We start from the raw sequence: 20,520 nt of genomic DNA, 5'->3' as shown, positions 1-20,520 counted from the left end.
AGAGGAGACTTAATAGAGGCATACAAAATGATCAGGGGGTTGGATAGAGTGGACAGTGAGAGCCTTCTCCCGAGGTTCTTTACGCAAAGAGTAGTGAGGCCGTGGAATGCCCTACCTGCTACAGTAGTGAACTCGCCAACATTGAGGGCATTTAAAAGTTTATTGGATAAACATATGGATGATAATGGTATAGTGTAGGTTAGATGGCTTTTGTTTCGGTGCAACATCGAGGGCCGAAGGGCCTGTACTGCGCTGTATTGTTCTATGTTCTATGTTCTATGTTCTAAGTCGCCACTCATCCTTCTCCGTTCTAATGAGAAAAGGCCGAGCACCCTCAACCTCTCCTCGTAAGACCTACTCTCCATTCCAGGCAACATCCTGGTAAATCTTCTTTGCACCTTTTCCAAAGCTTCCACATCCTTCCTAAAATGAGGCGACCAGAACTGTACACAGTACTCCAAATGTGGCCTTACCAAAGTTTTGTACAGCTGCATCATCACCTCACGGCTCTTAAATTCAATCCCTCTGTTAATGAACGCGAGCACACCATAGGCCTTCTTCACAGCTCTATCCACTTGAGTGGCAACTTTCAAAGATGTATGAACATAGACCCCAAGATCTCTCTGCTCCTCCACATTGCCAAGAACTCTACCGTTAACCCTATATTCCGCATTCATATTTGTCCTTCCAAAATGGACAACCTCACACTTTTCAGGGTTAAACGCCATCTGCCACTTCTCAGCCCAGCTCTGCATCCTATCTATGTCTCTTTGCAGCCGACAACAGCCCTCCTTACTATCCACAACTCCACCAATCTTCGTATCGTCTGCAAATTTACTGACCCACCCTTCAACTCCCTCATCCAAGTCATTAATGAAAATCACAAACAGCAGAGGACCCAAAACTGATCCCTGCGGTACGCCACTGGTAACTGGGATCCAGGCTGAATATTTGCCATCCACCACCACTGACTTCAATCGGTTAGCTAGTTTGTTATCCAACTGGCCAAATTTCCCACTATCCCATGCCTCCTTACTTTCTGCAGAAGCCCACCATGGGGAACCTTATCAAATGCCTTACTAAAATCCATGTACACTACATCCACTGCTTTACCTTCATCCACATGCTTGGTCACCTCCTCAAAAAATTCAATAAGACTTGTAAGGCAAGACCTACCCCTCACAAATCCGTGCTGACTATCCCTAATCAAGCAGTGTCTTTCCAGATGCTCAGAAATCCTATCCTTCAGTACCCTTTCCATTACTTTGCCTACCACCGAAGTAAGACTAACTGGCCTGTAATTTCCAGGGTTATCCCTAGTCCCTTTTTTGAACAGGGGCACGACATTCGCCATTCTCCAATCCCCTGGTCCCACCCCTGTTGACAGTGAGGACGAAAAGATCATTGCCAACGGCTCTGCAATTTCATCTCTTGCTTCCCATAGAATCCTTGGATATATCCCGTCAGGCCCAGGGGACTTGTCTATCCTCAAGTTTTTCAAAATGCCCAACACATCTTCCTTCCTAACAAGTATTTCCTCGAGCTTATCAATCTGTTTCACACTGTCCTCTCCAACAATATCGCCCCTCTCATTTGTAAATACAGAAGAAAAGTACTTATTCAAGACCTCGCCTATCTCTTCAGACTCAATACACAATCTCCCGCTACTGTCCTTGATCGGACCTACCCTCGCTCTAGTCATTCTCATATTTCTCACATATGTGTAAAAGGCCTTGGGGTTTTCCTTGATCCTACCCGCCAAAGATTGTTCATGCCCTCTCTTAGCTCTCCTAATCCCTTTCTTCAGTTCCCTCCTGGCTATCTTGTATCCCTCCAATGCCCAGTCTGAACCTTGTTTCCTCAGCCTTACATAAGTCACCTTTTTCCTCTTAACAAGACATTCAACCTCTCTTGTCAACCATGGTTCCCTCACTCAACCATCTCTTCCCTGCCTGACAGAGACATACATATTAAGGACACGTAGTACCTGTTCCTTGAACAAGTTCCACATTTCACTTGTGTCCTTCTCTGACAGCCTATGTTCCCAACTTATGCACTTCAATTCTTGTCTGACAACATCGTATTTACCCTTCCCCCAATTGTAAACCTTGCCCTGTTGCAGGCACCTATCCCTCTCCATTACTAAAGTGAAAGTCACAGAATTGTGGTCACTATCTCCAAAATGCTCCCCCACTAACAAATCTATCACTTGCCCTGGTTCATTACCAAGTACTAAATCCAATATTGCCCCTCCCCTGGTCGGCAATCTACATACTGTGTTAGAAAAGCTTCCTGGACACACTGCACAAACACCACCCCATCCAAACTATTTGATGTAAAGAGTTTCCACTCAATATTTGGGAAGTTAAAGTCACCCATGACTATTACCCTGTGACTTCTGCACCTTTCCAAAATCTGTTTCCCAATCTGTTCCTCCACATCTCTGCTACTATTGGGGGGCCTATAGAAAACTCCTAACAAGGTGACTGCTCCTTTCCTATTTCTGACTTCACCCCATACTACCTCATTAGGGTGATACTCCTCGAACTGCCTTTCTGCAGCTGTTATACTATCTCTAATTAACAATGCCACCCCCCCACACCTATTTTACCACCCTCCCTAATCTTATTGAAACATCTATAACCAGGGACCTCCAACAACCATTTCTGCCCCTCTTCTATCCAAGTTTCCGTGATGGCCACCACATCGTAGTCCCAAGTACCGATCCATGCCTTAAGTTCACCCACCTTATTCCTGATGCTTCTTGCGTTGAAGTATACACACTTCAACCCATCTCCGTGCCTGCAAGTACTCTCCTTTGTCAGTGTTCCCTTCCCCCTGCCTCATTACATGCTTTGGCGTCCTGAATATCGGCTACCTTAGTTGCTGGACTACAAATCCGGTTCCCATTCCCCAGCCAAATTAGTTTAAACCATCCCGAAGAGTACTAGAAAACCTCCCTCCCAGGATATTGGTGCCCCTCTGGTTCAGATGCAACCCATCCTGCTTGTACAGGTCCCACCTTCCCCAGAATGCGCTCCAATTATCCAAATACCTGAAGCCCTCCCTCCTACACCATTCCTGCAGCCACGTGTTCAACTGCACTCTCTCCCTATTCCTAGCCTCGCTATCACGTGGCACCGTCAACAAACCAGAGATGACAACTCGGTCTGTCCTGGCTTTTAACTTCCAGCCTAACTCCCTAAATTTGTTTATTACCTCCACACCCCTTTTCCTACCTATGTCGTTGGTACCAATGTGCACCACGACTTCTGGCTGCTCCCCCTCCCCTTAAGGATCCTGAAGACACGATCCGAGACATCCCTGGCCCTGGCACCCGGGAGGCAACATACCTTCCGGGAGTCTCGCTCGCGACCACAGAATCTCCTATCGATTCCCCTAACCATTGAATCTCCTACAACTATTGCTTTTCTATTCTTCCCCCCTTCCCTTCTGAGCCCCAGAGCCAGACTCAGTGCCAGAGACCTGGCCGCTAGGGCCTTCCCCGGTAGGTCAATCCCCCCAACAGCATCCAAAACGGTATACTTGTTTTGAAGGGGAACGACCACGAGGGATCCCTGCACTGTCTGCCTGTTTGTTTTTTTCCCCCTGACTGTAACCCAGCTATTCTTGTCCTGTACCTTGGCTGTGGTTACCTCCCTGTAACTCTTCTCAATCACCCCCTCTGCCTCCCGGATGATCCGAAGTTCATCCATCTTCAGCTCCAGTTCCCTAACACGGTCTTTGAGGAGCTGAAGTTGGGTGCACTTCCCGCAGGTATAGTCAGCGGGGACACCGGTGGTATCCCTCACCACCCACATCCTACAGGAGCAGCATGCAACTGGCCTAGCCTCCATCCCCTCTTACCTGACAGAATATAGCTGCCCTGTGGACTAACTAGATCTCCGCCCTCCGACTCTGCTCCCAGTCAGCTACACTTTCTGTAAACTCCTGGCTCTCCTCTTACTCTTTGCGGAAATGTCGGAAACAAAATTAACGGAGCACCTTACTCCCTCCTCACCTAACTCCCTCGGTCACCAAACTCTCACTATCACACTCAAAATGCACCAAATTCAGCACTCAGGCGTAGTATGAGAAGAACCCCAGGCAGCGTTTGAGGGACTTGGGGCAGTGGGAAAGGGGGAGCTCCTTGAGTGGACGCATGCGATTGGGATCGGGCCCCAGAACTCCATTCTGGACCACATAGCCAAGTATGGCTAAGCGGGTCATGCTAAACATGCACTTCTCCTTGTTGTAGGTGAGGTTGAGGAGAGTGGCGGTGTGGAGAAATTTGGCATCGTGGTCCTGCTGGTCATGGCCGCAGATGGTGACGTTGTCTAGGTACGGGAAGGTGGCCCACAAACCATACCGGTCGACCATTCGGTCCATCTCCCTTTGGAAGACCGAGACCACGTTAGTGACGCCGAAGGGAACCCTGAGGAAGTGATGGAGACGACCGTCCGCCTCAAATGCAGCGTATGGACGGTCCGATTTACGAATGGGGAGCTGGTGGTAGGCGGATTTGAGGTCTACCGTTGAGACGACCCGGTACTGTGCAATCTGATTGACCATATCAGATATTCGTGGGAGGAGGTACGTGTCGAGCTGCGTGTACCGATTGATGGTCTGGCTGTAGTCCACGACCATTCTGTGTTTCTCCCCAGTTCTAACGACTACCATTTGGGCTCTCCAGGGGCTGTTGCTGGCCTCGATGATGCCTTCCCGAAGCAGCCGCTGGACTTCGGACCTGATGAAGGTCCTGTCCTTGGTGCTGTCCCGTCTGCTCCTGGTGGCGACGGGTTTGCAATCCGGGGTTAGATTTGCGGAGAGAAGACGGATCGACCTTTAGCACCGGGAGGCCGCACACAGTGAGGGGTGGTAGGTGCCCACCGAATTTGAGGGATAGGCTCTGGAAATTGCACTGGAAGTCCAGGCCTAGCAGTAGAGCAGCACAGAGGTTAGGGAGGACGTAGAGACGGAAGCCACTGAATTCTACGCCCTGGACCGAGAGTGTGACCGTGCAGTACCCCCGGTTCATGACGGAATGGGATCCGGAGGCCAGGGAGATTCTTTGGCGGGGTGTACCGCGAGGGAGCAGCGCCTTACCATATCCGGGTGTATGAAGCTTTCGGTGCTCCCGGAGTCCAGCAGGCAAGAGGTCACGTGGCCATTGATTTTCACGCTGGTCGATGCGATGGCCAGGTTGTGCGGACGAGACTGGTCGATCGTCGCTAAGCTGAGTCGTGGTCGGTCGTCGTTGGCGTCGGATGATGGGGAGCCTGGGGGGCCCAGGACCTGGAATGCTGTCGGTGTCCATGCCCCATGGGGGAGACAAGATGGCGGCACCTGAAGATCCTGCAGGGACAAAATGGCGGCGCCCATGGGCCGCACGTTGCGGGGGCTGGACAAGATAGTGGCGCCCATGGGCCGCACATGGACTGAGGGGGAAAAGATGGTGGTGCCCACTGGCCCACTGTGGTCCGGGGAGATGAAGGTGACGGTGCCCATTGTGTGTAGGCTAGGGGGGTGGGGGCAATAGCGGCGACTGGCACACCGCAGCAAAGTGCCCCTTTTTGCCGCAAACCTTGCAAAGGGCGAGGTGTTTCTGCTGGCCGCAGAAGCAACATCGGGAACCCCCGGGGTGCGCGGGCTGGCGTGTGGTGCAGGCGCACTGGCTGGGTAAGGCCCCCGCTGGGTCAGCCGTCTGTGGGGTCCACGATGCGTAGGAGGGGTGGGCCACGCGGCTGGGGGGATAGGCCTGACTGTTGCGCGTGGCGACCGTCATAACGAGCGCTAGCTTTTTTGTCTCAGCTAGATCGAGCGTGGCCCCTTCTAACAGTCTTTGGCGTATGCGAATGAACGCGTCCCACATAAGGAGGTTCGAATGTTCAGTGGCCGTAACGGCCTGACAGTCACAGTCCCGGACGAGTGGGATTAGGGCCCGCCAGAAGTCTTCTATGGACTCACCAGGGAATTGAGAGCAAGTGGCGAGTAAGTGCCTGGCGAAGAGCGTGTTCGTTTTCTGTGCGTAGTTTTCTTTGAGAAGCGCCATGGCGTCGGCGTAGTTCAGGGCGTCCTGGATCAGCGGAAACACGTTGGAGCTCAACCTTGAGTACAGGTTCTGTATTTTCTGAGCCTCCGGAACAGGGGTGGTCGCTGAGTTGATATATGCCTCGAAGCAAGCTAGCCAGTGATTAAAGTCCTTTTTGGCGTCACTTGATTGAGGATCCAGCTGCAGGCGATCTGGCTTGATACGGAGGTCCATCTTTTAGAAAATCTTAGAGCAATAAATTGAGGCACAATCAATTGAACAAAGACTAGAGTTGGATACAACTGAGGCTTTATTGCTCTAAGATGGCCTCCCACAGCAGCTGGCGAAATGGCTGCTGAATGGAGGACACGCATATTTATACTCAGACTACTGGTCAGAGCCAGCAGGCAGGGACTACCGGCGAACCTGTAGAGGCCGCAAAATGGACTCCAGGATGGCAGTTTGCCTCCCTGGTGCCAGGGTCCTGGGTGTCTCTGAATGGGTACAAAGCATCCTAAAACAGGAGGGAAGTCAGACAGACGTCATTATCCACATTGACACGAATGACATCGGTGGAAAGATTAGCAAGGTCCTGCAACGACAATTTAGGGCGTTAGGTAGAAGATTAAAAAGCAGGACCTCGAGCGTATTACACCCCATGCCACGTGCTTGCGAGGCTAGCAACAGGGATATATAGTGTTGAACACATGGCTAAAGAACACGTGGTGCAGGAGGGTGGGCTTCAGTTTTTTGGATCACTGGAATGTTTTCCAGGATAGGTGGGGCCTGTACAAGGACGGTTACACCTGAACTGGAGGGGCACCAATATCATGGCTGGGAGGTTTGCTTGTATGGTTCGGCTGAGTTTAAACTAATTTGGCATGGGTGTGGGAATTAGAACAGTAAGCCAACAAGTATAGAGACTGGGGATAAGCATGCCACCAGGGCCAGGCTGGCTCAGAGGAAGGGGAGGCTGGGGGAGGTCAAACTCAGCGGGCCTGGAGGTCTGGAGTGTATCTGCTTCAATGCACGGAGCATAACAGGCAAGCCAGGTGAACTTAAAGCCTTGATTCATGCGTGGAACTTGGATGAATTTGCTGTAACGGAGACTTGTTAAAAAAGGGACAGGACTGGGAGCTAAATATTCCAGGATATAGGTGTTTTAGGCGAGACAGGGAGGAAGGTTAAAGAGGTGGGGGAGTTGGGATTTTGGTTAGAGAACATATTACAGCTGTACAGAGGGAGGACATCTTGGAAGAATCAAGTAACGAGGCATTGTGGGTAGTTGGATGTGAATTAATGGAAAAGTTGTAAATGTTATTTTGGGCGGGTTTGGTGGGGTCTTTAGCGCTGGCTTTGTGGTGAGATCCACACAGTATTTACTCATACTTAGCGCACGATTTAATGCTGCATTGCGCTTCAGAGAGAGTGCGACAAGGCCGTTAAATCACAGGAGAATCCAAAAATGAGAACCGCACCGGGCACTGTTCAGTTTGCAGTCTAATTGGCCCGCCCCAGTTGTCGAAATCAGAATCCTACCATAGTGTGGGGAGAAACCAATAATCACCATTTCAGGCCAATCTCCACACAATTAATGGGAGCAACTCCCCTTCTAACTGCCTCCCGTGATCTAGCTGCCTCCCCAGGAAGTGGTCACGCAGGCGCGATTAGCACACTTTTAAAAACGTGAAGCTGCCAGAATGGCAGCTGTGGGGATCCGAGGAGGTGAGTCGTTATCGTCACTCCCGGGCAATGAGTCTGGGGCACTGGGGTTGCTGCCTGGTGCACGGAGTAGGGGAGGCCCCGAGAGGGTCGGTCAAGGCCGAGGTGGCCCGTCATTGGTAGTGGGGGTGGGGGGAGGGGGGGGGGGGGGGGTGGCGGTGTTGTGAAGCCGGGGGGGGGATTTGCCCACCCATGGCCTGAGGGGATGCGTGGATGTCTCTTAGCACCCCCTGTCTGCCATGCCATCCCCTTGATCATGTGCTCCTGTCCTGGGGTAACCCCACCCCCTGCCTATCTGCCCCACCGACCACCCATAACTCCCACTGACAACAGAGGTCTCTGGCTGCGTGGCTGAACTGGGAATTGGCAATTGTAGTTAAGTGAGCACTTCACAGCTCCAAAGAGAATTCCCGTGGGTCGGCGAGCCATGTAGCCTGTCGGGGCTATTGCCTAGCTTCCCAATCAGACCGTGATATCTGGAGACTGTTACTGAACACTGCAGGAAGCAACACCACCGATGCAGCGGCCAACATCCGATCACTCAGGGGCTGGGCCCCAGCACCAGGGTCATTTCGATGACCAGAGTGTGGGGTTGTGCACCGGGGAGGGGACTAGCGCCTGGTCCAGGTAACGTTATGAGTGGGTGTCTGAGATTCAGGGTGGAGATCTGGTGAGCAGGGCCCCCGCTGCGGATGTGGGTGCATGGACAAGGCATGTCAGATGGCAGGGGGTAGGGGGAGGCAATGGGGTAATGGAGGGTCCCAGGCTGGAAGACGCCACTGGTTGTCAGTCTTACACCCTCGCCAATTCCTTACAGATAATACATGGAACGGATGATATCTTGGACCCTGCGGAAGCTGCCCTCATGGTTCTGCTGGCAGACCAGGCGGGCCATCAAGGAGTTTCCTACATCCACAGTAAGAGGTTCCACTCCCTCAGTGTCTAGCTGGTCTGTGACCACCACCTGAAGATCATGCACGTGTGCGCACGTTTCCCAGGGCGTGTGCACGACAGCTAAATCCTGGGGCAGTCGGACATCCCTGACCTCTTCGAGGACTAACCAGGATAGCTGGTTGGCTCTTGTGGGATGAGGGGTGCCCATTGAGGACCCAGCTAATGATGGCAGTACGAAGGCTGGTGACCGATGCAGAGACCCCATACAATGAGGCCGATGCGGCCATGTGGCCACCCGGGCTGTCATTGAGCGGTGCATAGGACTCCTCAAAATGCGGTTCCGATGCCTCGACCGCTCTGGCTTGCCCTACATTACACCCCACTGAGGGCCACCCTGTGGTGGTCTGTCATGCCCTCCACAACCTGGAACAGCAGCAGGGTGACATGCTGGAGGTGGAAAGGGAGGGACTTGCGACTACCTCCACGGAGGAGGGCGAGGAGGCGCAGGGCAAGGAGTGACTGGAGGATCAGCCTGGGGAGGACTCACAGGACCAGCTGGAGGATGGAGAACGGGTGCCAGTGGTGAGGGTCCAACAGGCCTGGAGGGCCAGGGAGACCCTTATCCTCACCTGCTTCACATAGGACGTAGTCTGGTCCGTCATTTCCCCTTCCCTTCTCCTCCCTTCCCATCACTCAGCCTTTCCCTCTCCCCCTTCCTTCTCCCTCTTTCCCCCTCCCCTCGCCCCCACCCCCCTGTTCCACTCTCCCAGAGTCTGTGTAACATCACTCTAGGGTGATGGGACCATTTTGGCGCTGTCAGCGGGTCACTGTTGAAGGCAGAGGAGGTGATGATAATCCGCTGGGAGCTCGGCGATGATGCCCCTCAATCTGTGCCATAATCTGATTCCTGCCTGCCTGCTGGGAGCTTGCTAAAACCCATTGACTGCACATGGCATGCCTGGCAAGCGGGGGGTGGGGCTTCGGGGGAAGAGGCATCCAGGACCTCCATGCCCAGGAAGCTGGTGCAGGTGGTTGGCCTGAACTGTGGAAGAAAGTCCACCCCACCAGAGAACAAAAAACAAAGAAATGTACAGCACAGGAACAGGCCCTTCGGCCCTCCAAGCCCGTGCCAACCATGCTGCCCGACTATACTACAATCTTCTACACTTCCTGGGTCCGTATCCCTCTACTCCAGGGAAAAGCCTCTGACTATCCACTCTGTCTATGCCCCTCATAATTTTGTAGACCTCTATCAGGTCGCCCCTCACCCTCCTTCGTTCCAGTGAGAACAACCGAGTTTATTCAACCGCTCCTCATAGCTAATGCCCTCCATACCAGGCAACATTCTGGTAAATCTCTTCTGCACCCTCTCTAAAGCCTCCACATCCTTCTGGTAGTGTGGCTACCAGAATTGAACACTATACTCCAAGTGTGGCCTAACTAAGGTTCTATACAGCTGCAACATGACTTGCCAATTCTTATACTCAATGCCCCGGCCAATGAAGGCAAGCATGCCGTATGCCTTCTTGACTACCTTCTCCACCTCTGTTGCCCCTTTCAATGACCTGTAGATCTGTACTCCTAGATCTCTTTGACTTTCAATAATGTTGAGGGTTCTACCATTCACTGTATATTCCCTACCTGCATTAGACCTTCCAAAATGCATTACCTCACATTTGTCCGGATTAATCTCCATCTGCCATCTCCCCGGCCAAGTCTCCAAACAATCTAAATCCTGCTGTATCCTCTGACAGTCCTCATCGCTATCCGCAATTCCACCAACCTTTGTGTCGTCTGCAAACTTACTAATCAGACCAGTTACATTTTCCTCCAAATCATTTATATATACTACAAAGAGCAAAGGTCCCAGCACTGATCCCTGTGGAACACCACTGGTCACAGCCCTCCAATTAGAAAAGCATCCTTCCATTGCTACTCTCTGCCTTCTATGACCTAGCCAGTTCTGTATCCACCTTGCCAGCTCACCCCTGATCCCATGTGACTTCACCTTTTGTACTAGTCTACCATGAGGGACCTTGTCAAAGGCCTTACTGAAGTCCATATAGACACCATCCACTGCCCTACCTGCATCAATCATCTTTGTGACCTCCTCGAAAAACTCTATCAAGTTAGTGAGACACGACCTCCCCTTCACAAAACCATGCTGCCTCTCACTAATACGTCCATTTGCTTCCAAATGGGAGTAGATCCTGTCTCGAAGAATTCTCTCCAGTAATTTCCCTACCACTGAAGTAAGGCTCACCGGCCTGTAGTTCCCTGGATTATCCTTGCTACCCTTCTTAAACAGAGGAACAACATTGGCTCTTCTCCAGTCCTCCGGGACATCACCTGAAGACAGTGAGGATCCAAAGATTTCTGTCAAGGCCTCAGCAATTTCCTCTCCAGCCTCCTTCAGTATTCTGGGGTAGATCCCATCAGGCCCTGGGGACTTATCTACCTTAATATTTTTTAAAGACACCCAACACCTCGTCTTTTTGGATCTCAATGTGACCCAGGCTATCTACACACCCTTCTCCAGACTCAACATCTACCAATTTCTTCTCTTTGGTGAATACTGATGCAAAGTATTCATTTAGTACCTCGCCCATTTCCTCTGGCTCCACACATAGATTCCCTTGTCTATCCTTCAGTGGGCCAACCCTTTCCCTGGCTACCCTCTTGCTTTTCATGTACGTGTAAAAAGCCTTGGGATTTTCCTTAACCCTATTTGCCAATGACTTTTCGTGACCCCTTCTAGCCCTCCTGACTCCTTGCTTAAGTTCCTTCCTACTTTCCTTATATTCCACACAGGCTTCATCTGTTCCCAGCCTTTTAGCCCTGACAAATGCCTCCTTTTTCTTTTTGAGGAGGCCTACCACATCTCTCGTTATCCAAGGTTCCCGAAAATTGCCGTATTTATCCTTCTTCCCGCCGGTCCTGAATTCCTTTCAACTGACACTTGAAAGCCTCCCACATGTCAGATGTTGAGTTGCCCTCAAACATCCGCCCCCAATCTATGTTCTTCAGTTCCCGCCTGATATTGTTATAATTAGCCTTCCCCCAATTTAGCACATTCATCCTAGGACCACTCTTATCCTTGTCCACCAGCACTTTAAAACTTACTGAATTGTGGTCACTGTTCCCGAAATGCTCCCCTACTGAAATATCTACCACCTGGCCGGGCTCTTTGGGTTTAACGACACAACTCCGTATTTTAACTGCTTGGGACCCAATAGCTCAATCTCCTGCCTACGGACACTCAGTTTGGGTTCCGCTTGGGTCACTCAGCTCCTCACCTTATTACAGCCTTGATACAAACATGGACAAAAGAGCTGAATTCTAGAGGTGAGATGAGAGTGACTAGACATCAAGGCAGCATTTGATCGAGTATGGCATCAACAAGCCCGAGAAACACTGGAGTCAGATGTGGGGATGTTCGCTGATGATTGCACAACATTCTCCACCATTCGTGACTCCTCAGACATTGAAGCAATCCATGTAGAAATGCAGCACAACCTAGTCAATATCCATGCTTTGGCTGACATGTGGCAAGTAACATTTGTGCCACACAAGTGCCAGGCAATGACCATCTCCAATAAGAGAGAATCAACCCATCACCCATTGACATTCAATGGCGGTAACTTTGCTGAATCCGCCATTATCAACATCCTGGGTGTTACCACTGACCAGAAACTGAACTGGACTAACCGTATATATTCTGTGGCTACCAGGGCAGGTCAGAGGCTGGGAATTCTGCGCAGAGTAACTTGCCTCCTGGCTCTCCAAAATCTATCCACCAACTACAAAGCACAAGTCAGGTGTGTTATGGAATACACCGCACTTGCCTGGATTAGTGCAGCACTCCAGAAGCTCAACACCATCCAGGACAAAGCAGGCCAGTTGATTAGCACCCATTCCCAAATATTCACTCCTTCCACACCGATGCACAGTGGCAGCTATGTGTACCATCTACAAGATGCATTGCAGGAACTCACGAAGGATCCTCTGACAGCACCTCCCAAATCCACGACCACCACCATTTAGAAGGACAAGTGCAGCAGGTACATGCGGACCCACTACCTTGAGGTTCCCCTCAAGCCATTCACTATCCTGATTTGGAAATATATCGCCATTCCTTCATTGTCGCTGAGTCAAAATCCTGGAATTCCCTCCCTAACAGCACAGTGGGTGTACCTATGTCACATAGACTTCAACGGTTCAAGAAAACAGCTCACTACCACCTTCTCAAGGGCAATTAGGGATGGGCAATAAATGCTGGCCTAGCCAGTGAAGCCCACATCCCAATAAAAATGAATTAAAAAAAGACACACACACATACACACAACACACACACAGATACACAAAGACATGCACACAAATACAGTTTGCACACAGTTGCAAAATGGCATATACCCACATGCACACAAAGACAGATACACACAGACTAACGGAGAGACAGTGGATTATACAGAGAGAGAGAGAGAGAGAAAGGGACACAGAGACAGTAAGCGAAGGACAGTCCAAGAGAATGAGACAAAGAAGGATAGATAGAAAAAGAAGCAGACAGGAAATGGAGTGAACCAACCAGTGACACAGAACAGGGCAGAGCGAGAGTGAGAGAGAGGCAGGCAATGTTCATGAGAAAGACAGAGCGACAGTGAGACAGACAGAACACTGACAGAAATATGGAGGGAAACAGTCAGAGTAAGAGATGGAGTGAAAAACAGATTGGCATTTGGAGAGAGAGAGAGAGAGAGAGGAATAAAGACAGAGGGGGGGAGAATCTCAGTCAATCTATCCTGCAAAATAGGGGCAGCCCCAATATTGTGAAGTTTCAGATCGAATCAATTTGACTGGATATTATTGTTGTCAGTACTGCTTTTTGAATTCCAGTAATTCTATTAAATTAGTGAAAACTGGAAAAGCAGGATATCTGAACTGATGTAGGTAGAAACTAAGGGAAAGCACAGATACACCAGCAGGATCAAGGCAGCTTTCACCCCAGTCAACCAGAGCCAGTACTTAATCTTTATGATAAATGTACTGTGATTCTTTTTCCTGGGAAGAATGAGGAGCGACAGTAAAAAAAGAAATGTGCAATTGTAAAGGAGCAGACGAAGCAGCAGGGTGTCTATGTGCAAAAATCATTGAAGGTGGCAGTGCAGGATGTGAAAGCACTTCATAAACAGTATCCTGAACTTCAATAGGGACAGAGTAAAAAGGCAGCAAAACGATGATGAACTTACTCAAAACTCAATATGGGCACCACAAGTTACGAAGGGTATAAAACGGGCAGCACAGTGGTGCAGTGGTTAGCACTGCTGCCTCACGGTGCTGAGGACCCCGGTTCGATCCTGGCCCTGGGTCACTGTCTGTGTGGAGTTTGCACATTCTCCCCATGTCTGCACGGGTCTCACCCCCACAACCCAAAGATGTGCAGGGTAGGTGGATTGGCCACGCCAAATTGCCCCTTCATTGGAAAAAATAATAATTGGGTACTCAAAATTTATTAAAAAGAAGGAAGAACATGAAGCTATTAGAGAGGGTGCAGGGAAGATTCCTGAGAATTAATCCAGGGATAAGGTACTTGGATAAAGTGGGATTGTTTTCCTTGGAAGAGAGAAGTTAGAAAGGAGATTTGATAGAGGTATTCAAAATCAGAAGGAGTCTAGACAGAGGAGATCAGGAGAAACTGGCCCCTCTGGTAGAAAGATTGAGAACAGGGAGGTACTGTAATTGAAAGTAATTTGAAAAAAGAAGCGAGAACCACATGAGGAACAATATGATTTTACAGTGGGAGAGGTTAGGATCTGAATGCACTGACAGAGCATGTGGCTGGACGCAGGTTCAACCCAGATTTTCATAAGAGAATGGGATTATTATCCAAATCAAGAAAGAATGCAGAAACACAGGGAAAAGGCAGGGAAGATACATTTCTCCAAATAATCCAGAGGGCTAGCACAGACATGATGGGCTGATTGGACTCCTACCTTGCATAATCATTCTGTGATTCTAGGATTTCATTAGCAGACAGATCTATGAGGCAGCAACCCTTACATTCAAAATTCAGTTTAGTATCGTTTGTGCAAAATGATAATTGTGACATTCATTGAGCTGATATCACCTGCAGGAAATTGACAAACAGATAAAGACAACATCCATCATAAGGAAGAGCAGCAACACACAGTCGCTTACCTGGTATAGCAACAACAGCAAGCACAGGGTAGAAAATCTTCCGAACCTGTGTAAGTTCCATGTCGGAAGTAGCTTGGTGCTGTAGTCTGTAACTCGCACTGGGACTCCCACACCCAGTCCCCGTCTCATTCCCACTGCCAGCCCCTCTCAGGCGATGCACTGAGGGCAGCTCCTATTTCTAAAGGAGAGCGAAGCCCAGTGAGACAGGGAGAGGAAGGTTACAACATCTGTCATATTACTTACAGTCAGGTGCAGATTGGCAGCTACTGTCAAGGGGATAACAGACAACACCATGTTTAAGTGGGTGTAACACAGGTGAGGAAATCTTGTGAAATTCAGTCATTGCATTCTGTCAATTAAGCTTCAAAATAACAATATTTCACCAGATGATGAGAAACTGCACATTTCACCAGTAAGGATGGAAATATGGAATTAAATGTAGATTTTAGTGGGCAATGCAATGGAAGCACACACCGGGAAGGTGACAGAAAACAATAGTATTTGCACATCGGCCGTCTACACGCTACACGCAGATCTCACCAGCACAGTTACAATCACTGATGCATAGTGGACAATGGCAAGATGGGAAAACATTGCCACGATCGCGAACTGGTTTCATAGAATCCATACTGTGCGGAAGCAGACCATTCGGCCCATCAGGTCTTCACCGACCCTCTGAAAGAGCCCTCTACCCAGACCCACTCTTCCTCCCTATCATCCGAAGCCCACCTGGAGCTATTTCTAATGCGACTGTCCTCTAGCACGACTCACTACCAACTGCCGAATCTCTCAAGTCACATGGTGGATCTCTATTGCCACCTGCTGGTCGGAGTCGCACAGATAACTATATACATTGAGAGATAACTACATACATTGATGTGCACATGCTTATCACCACAATAAGGATTACCTTCATTTCCTCCTTCATGCTAGAGCCTCTGTCCCTAAGTATTGCTGGATGGTTATTTGTGTCCTCCTTTGTGAAGACAGATGCAAAGTAATCATTCAACTTGTCTGCCATCACTTTGTTGCCCATTGCATTGCCTATTTGTCTTCACCAGTCTTTTTCTCTTCACGTGGGTGGGGCAGCACAGTAGCACAAGTGGATAGCACTGTGGCCTCACAGCGCCGGAGTCCCAGGTTTGATTCCCCACTGGGTCACTGTCTGTGCGGAGTCTACATGTTCTCCCCGTGTCTGCGTGGGTTTCCTCCGGGTGCTCTGGTTTCCTCCCACATTCCAAAGACGTGCAGGTTAGGTGGATTGGCCATGATAAATTGCCCTTAGTGACCAAAAAGGTTCGGAGGGGTTATTGGGTTACGGGGATAGGGTGGAAGGGAGGGCTTAAGTGGGTCGGTGCAGACCCGATGGGCCGAATGGCCTCCTTCTGCACTGTATGTTCCATGTTCTATATCTATAGAAGCTTTTGCAGTCAGTTTTTATGTTTTCTGGAAGCTTACTAACGTATTCTTTTTTCCCCTTCCGATATAAACCATTTGTCCTCCTCTACTGAATTTTAAATTTCTCCTAGTCCGCACTCTTGCTGCTTTTTCTGGCCAATTTATATGCCTCCTCTTTGGCTTTAACACTATCCCTGACTTCCCTTGCTCGCAATTGTTGAGTCATCTTCCCTGTCTTACCCTTGCGCAAGAGAGGGATGTACAATTTTCAAAGTTCAACCATGTGTTCTTAAAATGTCTGCCATTGCCTATCCACCGTCAACCCATTAAGTATTCTTTCTCTGCTTAGCCAAGCCAATGCACGTCTCATACCATCAAAGTTAGCTTGCTTTAAGTTCAGGACCCTAGTCTCAGACTTAACTGTGTCACTCTTCATCTTAATAAAGAATTCTACCATATTATGGTCACTCTTTCCTAAAGGATCTCACACCACAATGTTGCTTATTAATCCTCTCTCATTGCACATTATCCAGTCTTGGATGGCCTGCACTCTAGTTGGTTCCTCGACATATTGGTTGATAAAACCATCTCTCATACATTCCAGGAAATCCTCCTCCATCGCATTGCTGCCAGTTTGATTAGCCCAATCAATATGGAGATTGAAGGCACCGATAATAACTGCTGTACCGTTACTACATGCATCTCTAATTTCCTGTTTGATGTCATCCCCACTACTGTTTGGTGGTCTGTACACAACTCACATTAATGTTTTTTGCCCTTTGGTGCTCCGCTGCTCCACCCATACAGATTCCCCATTGTCCAGGCTAACATCCTTCCTTACTATTGCATTAATCTCCTCTTTAACCAGCAACGCTACCACATCGGTGTTTCCTTTCCTTCTATCTTACCTGAATAGTGAATACCTTGGATGTTGAATTCTTTTGAATAATCACTGCAATGAAGTTACTGTGAAAAACCCCTAGTCGCCACATTCCGGCACATGTTCGGGTACACAGAGGGAGAATTCAGAATGTCCAATTCACCTCACAGCACGACTTTTGGGACGTGGGAGAAAACCGGAGCACCCACAGTAAACCCACACAGACGCAGGGAGAACGTGCAGGCTCCACACAGACAGTGACCCAAGTGGGAATCAAACCTGGGACCCTGGCACTGTGAAGCAACAGTGCAGCCGGATAGGATGCTCTCCATCGCACATCTGTAGAAGTTTGAGAGAGTTGATGCAGACATGCCGAATTTTGTTAGCTTCCGTAGGATGTAGAGACGTTGTTGGGCTTTATTGACTGTTGCATCAATGTGAGTGGACTAGGACAGACTGTTGGTGATGGTGACCCCCTGGAATTTAAAGCTATCGACAATCTTCATTTCGGAGCCATTGTAGTACCCCAGTTCCATTGTACAAAGTGGAATTGGAGTGTGATTTAATGTCAGGTCCAGTATTTGTTGGAGTGGTGAAGGAATTCCCAGTGGAAGTAGTAGACTTAGTTTTGGGGAACTATTTAGTGACAGTGAAGGTTGTAGTTTCACTCATGGATGCAGAAAGTCTGCAAGAGTTACTGCAGTTAGCATTCATGCCAAGAGGGCTAGAACACAAGACCAGGAATATACTTCTGAGCCTATACAAGGCTCTGGTCAGACCCCATTTGGAGGATTGTGAGCAGTTTTGAGGTGTGTATCTAAGGAAGGATGTGCTGGCCTTGGAAAGGGTTGAGATATCCATGTCATGGATATTGATTGTCTAACTATGGAGAGTGATGTGTTTGTGTTGGATATTGATTGTCTAACTGTGGAGAGTGATGTGTTTGTGCTGGATATTGATTGTCTAACTATGGAGAGTGATGTGTTTGTGCTGGATATTGATTGTCTAACTGTGGAGAGTGATGTGTTTGTGCTGGATATTGATTGTCTAACTGTGGACAGTGAAGTGTTTGTGTTAGGTATTGTTTGTTTAAATCAGATTCGAGATGTATTTTTATCGGATATTGATGTTCTAACTCTGGACATTGATGTGTTTGTGCTGGATATTGATTGTCTAACTATGGAGAGTGATGTGTTTGTGCTGGATATTGATTGTCGAACTGTGGACAGTGATGTGTTTGTGCTGGATATTGATTCTCCAACTGTGGACAGTGATGTGTTTGAAGTGGATATTGATTGTCTATTGTGGATAGCGACGTGTTTGTGCTGGATATTGATTGTCTACCTGTGGATAATGATGTGTTTCTGTTGGATATAAACTGTCTAACTGTGGACAGTGAAGTGCTTGTGTTGGGTATTGTTTGTTTAAATTAGGGTAGAGATGTAATTTTCATAGGATCATTGAATTTACAGTGCAGAAGGAGGCCATTCGGCCCATCGAGTCTGCACCGGCTCTTTGAAAGAGCACCCTACCCAAGCCCACACCTCCACTCATAACCCAGTAACCCAACTCAACACTAAGGGCAATTTTGGAGACTAAGCGCAATTTTGCATGGCCAATCCACCTAACCTGCACATCTTTGGACTGTGGGAGGAAGCCGGAGCATCCGGAGGAAACCGACGCACACACGGGGAGAACGTGCAGACTCCACACAGACAGTGACGCAAGCTGGGAATCGAACCTGGGACCCTCGAGCTGTGGAGCAATTGCGCTAACCACTATGCTACCGTGCTGCCCACATCTGGATTTGGTTCATTATGCAGTACAAAAACATCACTCTTCATAGTTAGACAATCAATATCCAGCACAAACGCATCACTGTCCACAGTTAGACAATCAATACCCAGCACAAACACATCACTCTCCACAGTTAGACAATCAATATCCAGCATTAACACATCACTCTCCATAGTAAGACAATCAATATCCAACAAAAACACATCACACTCCACAGTTAGCCAATCAATATCGAACACAAACACATCAATGTCAGGAGTTAGAACATCAACATCCAGCACAAACACATCACTCACCATAGTAATACAATCAATATCCAACACAAACACATCAACGTCCAGAGTTAGAACATCAATATCCAGCACAAACAAATCACTCTCCATAGTTAGACAATCAATATCCAACACAAGCACATCAATGTCCATGTTAGAACATCAATATACCGCACAAACACATCACTCTCCATAATTAGACAATCAATATCCAGCACAGATACATCACTCTCCATAGTTAGAAAATCATTATCCAGCACAAACACATCACTCTCCACAGTTAGACAATCAATATCCAGCACAGACACATCACTCTCCATAGTTAGAAAATCATTATCCAGCACAAACACATCACTCTCCAGAGTTAGACAATCAATATCCAGCACAAACACATCACTCTCCACAGTTAGACAATCAATATCCAACACAAACACATCACTCTCCACAGTTAGACAATCAATATCCAGCACAAACACATCACTCTCCACAGTTAGACAATCAAAATCCAGCACAAAAACATCACTCTCCATCGTTAGACAATCAATATCCAACACAAACACATCACTCTCCATAGTTAGACAATCAATATCCAACACAAACACATCACTCGCCATAGTTAGACAATCAATATCCAGCACAAACACATCACTCTCCACAGATAGACAATCAATATCCAACACAAACACATCACTCTCCATAGTAAGACCATCAATATCCAACACAAACACATTACTGTCCACAGTTCGACAATCAATATCCAACACAAACACATCACTCTCCATCGTTAGACAATCAATATCCAACACAAGCACATCAATGTCCATGTTAGAACTTCAATATACCGCACAAACACATCACTCTCCATAATTAGACAATCAATATCCAGCACGAACACATCACTCTCCATAGATAGACAATCAATAACGAGCACAACACAACACTCTGCATAGTTAATCAATATCCAGCACAAACACATCACTCTCCAGAGTTAGACAATCAATATCCAGCACAAACACATCACTCTCCACAGTTAGACAATCAATATCCAACACAAACACATCAATGTCCAGAGTTAGAAAATCAATATCCAGCACAAACACATCACTCTCCATAGTTAATCAATATCCAACACAAACACATCATTCTCCACAGTTAGACAATCAATATCCAGCACAAACCCGTCACAGTCCACAGTTAGACAATCAATATCCAGCATGAACACATCACTCTCCACAGTTAGACAATCAATATCCAAAACAAACACATTACTATCCACGGTTAGACAATCAATATCCAACACAAACACATCACTCTCCATAGTTAATCAATAT

At 48.3% G+C, this 20,520-nt stretch overlaps 1 protein-coding gene across 1 annotated transcript in view; it reads right to left on the bottom strand.

Annotated features, from left to right (window-relative positions):
• The window catches only part of LOC140384863 (probable G-protein coupled receptor 139), a 39,462-nt gene extending 24,491 nt beyond the window's left edge, over positions 1-14,971 (bottom strand). The window contains exon 1 of the mRNA XM_072466808.1: positions 14,843-14,971. Coding sequence (XP_072322909.1) covers positions 14,843-14,903 — 61 coding nt within the window. The 5' untranslated portion in view covers positions 14,904-14,971. The remainder of the gene's footprint in view (positions 1-14,842) is intronic.
• Positions 14,972-20,520: the final 5,549 nt, after the last annotated feature.

Source organism: Scyliorhinus torazame, chromosome 10 (genome assembly GCF_047496885.1).
Source record: "Scyliorhinus torazame isolate Kashiwa2021f chromosome 10, sScyTor2.1, whole genome shotgun sequence".
Taxonomy (NCBI): Eukaryota; Metazoa; Chordata; class Chondrichthyes; order Carcharhiniformes; family Scyliorhinidae; genus Scyliorhinus; species Scyliorhinus torazame.
Note: the sequence above shows the minus strand (reverse complement) of the source record. Positions and strands in the feature narration are given on the sequence as shown.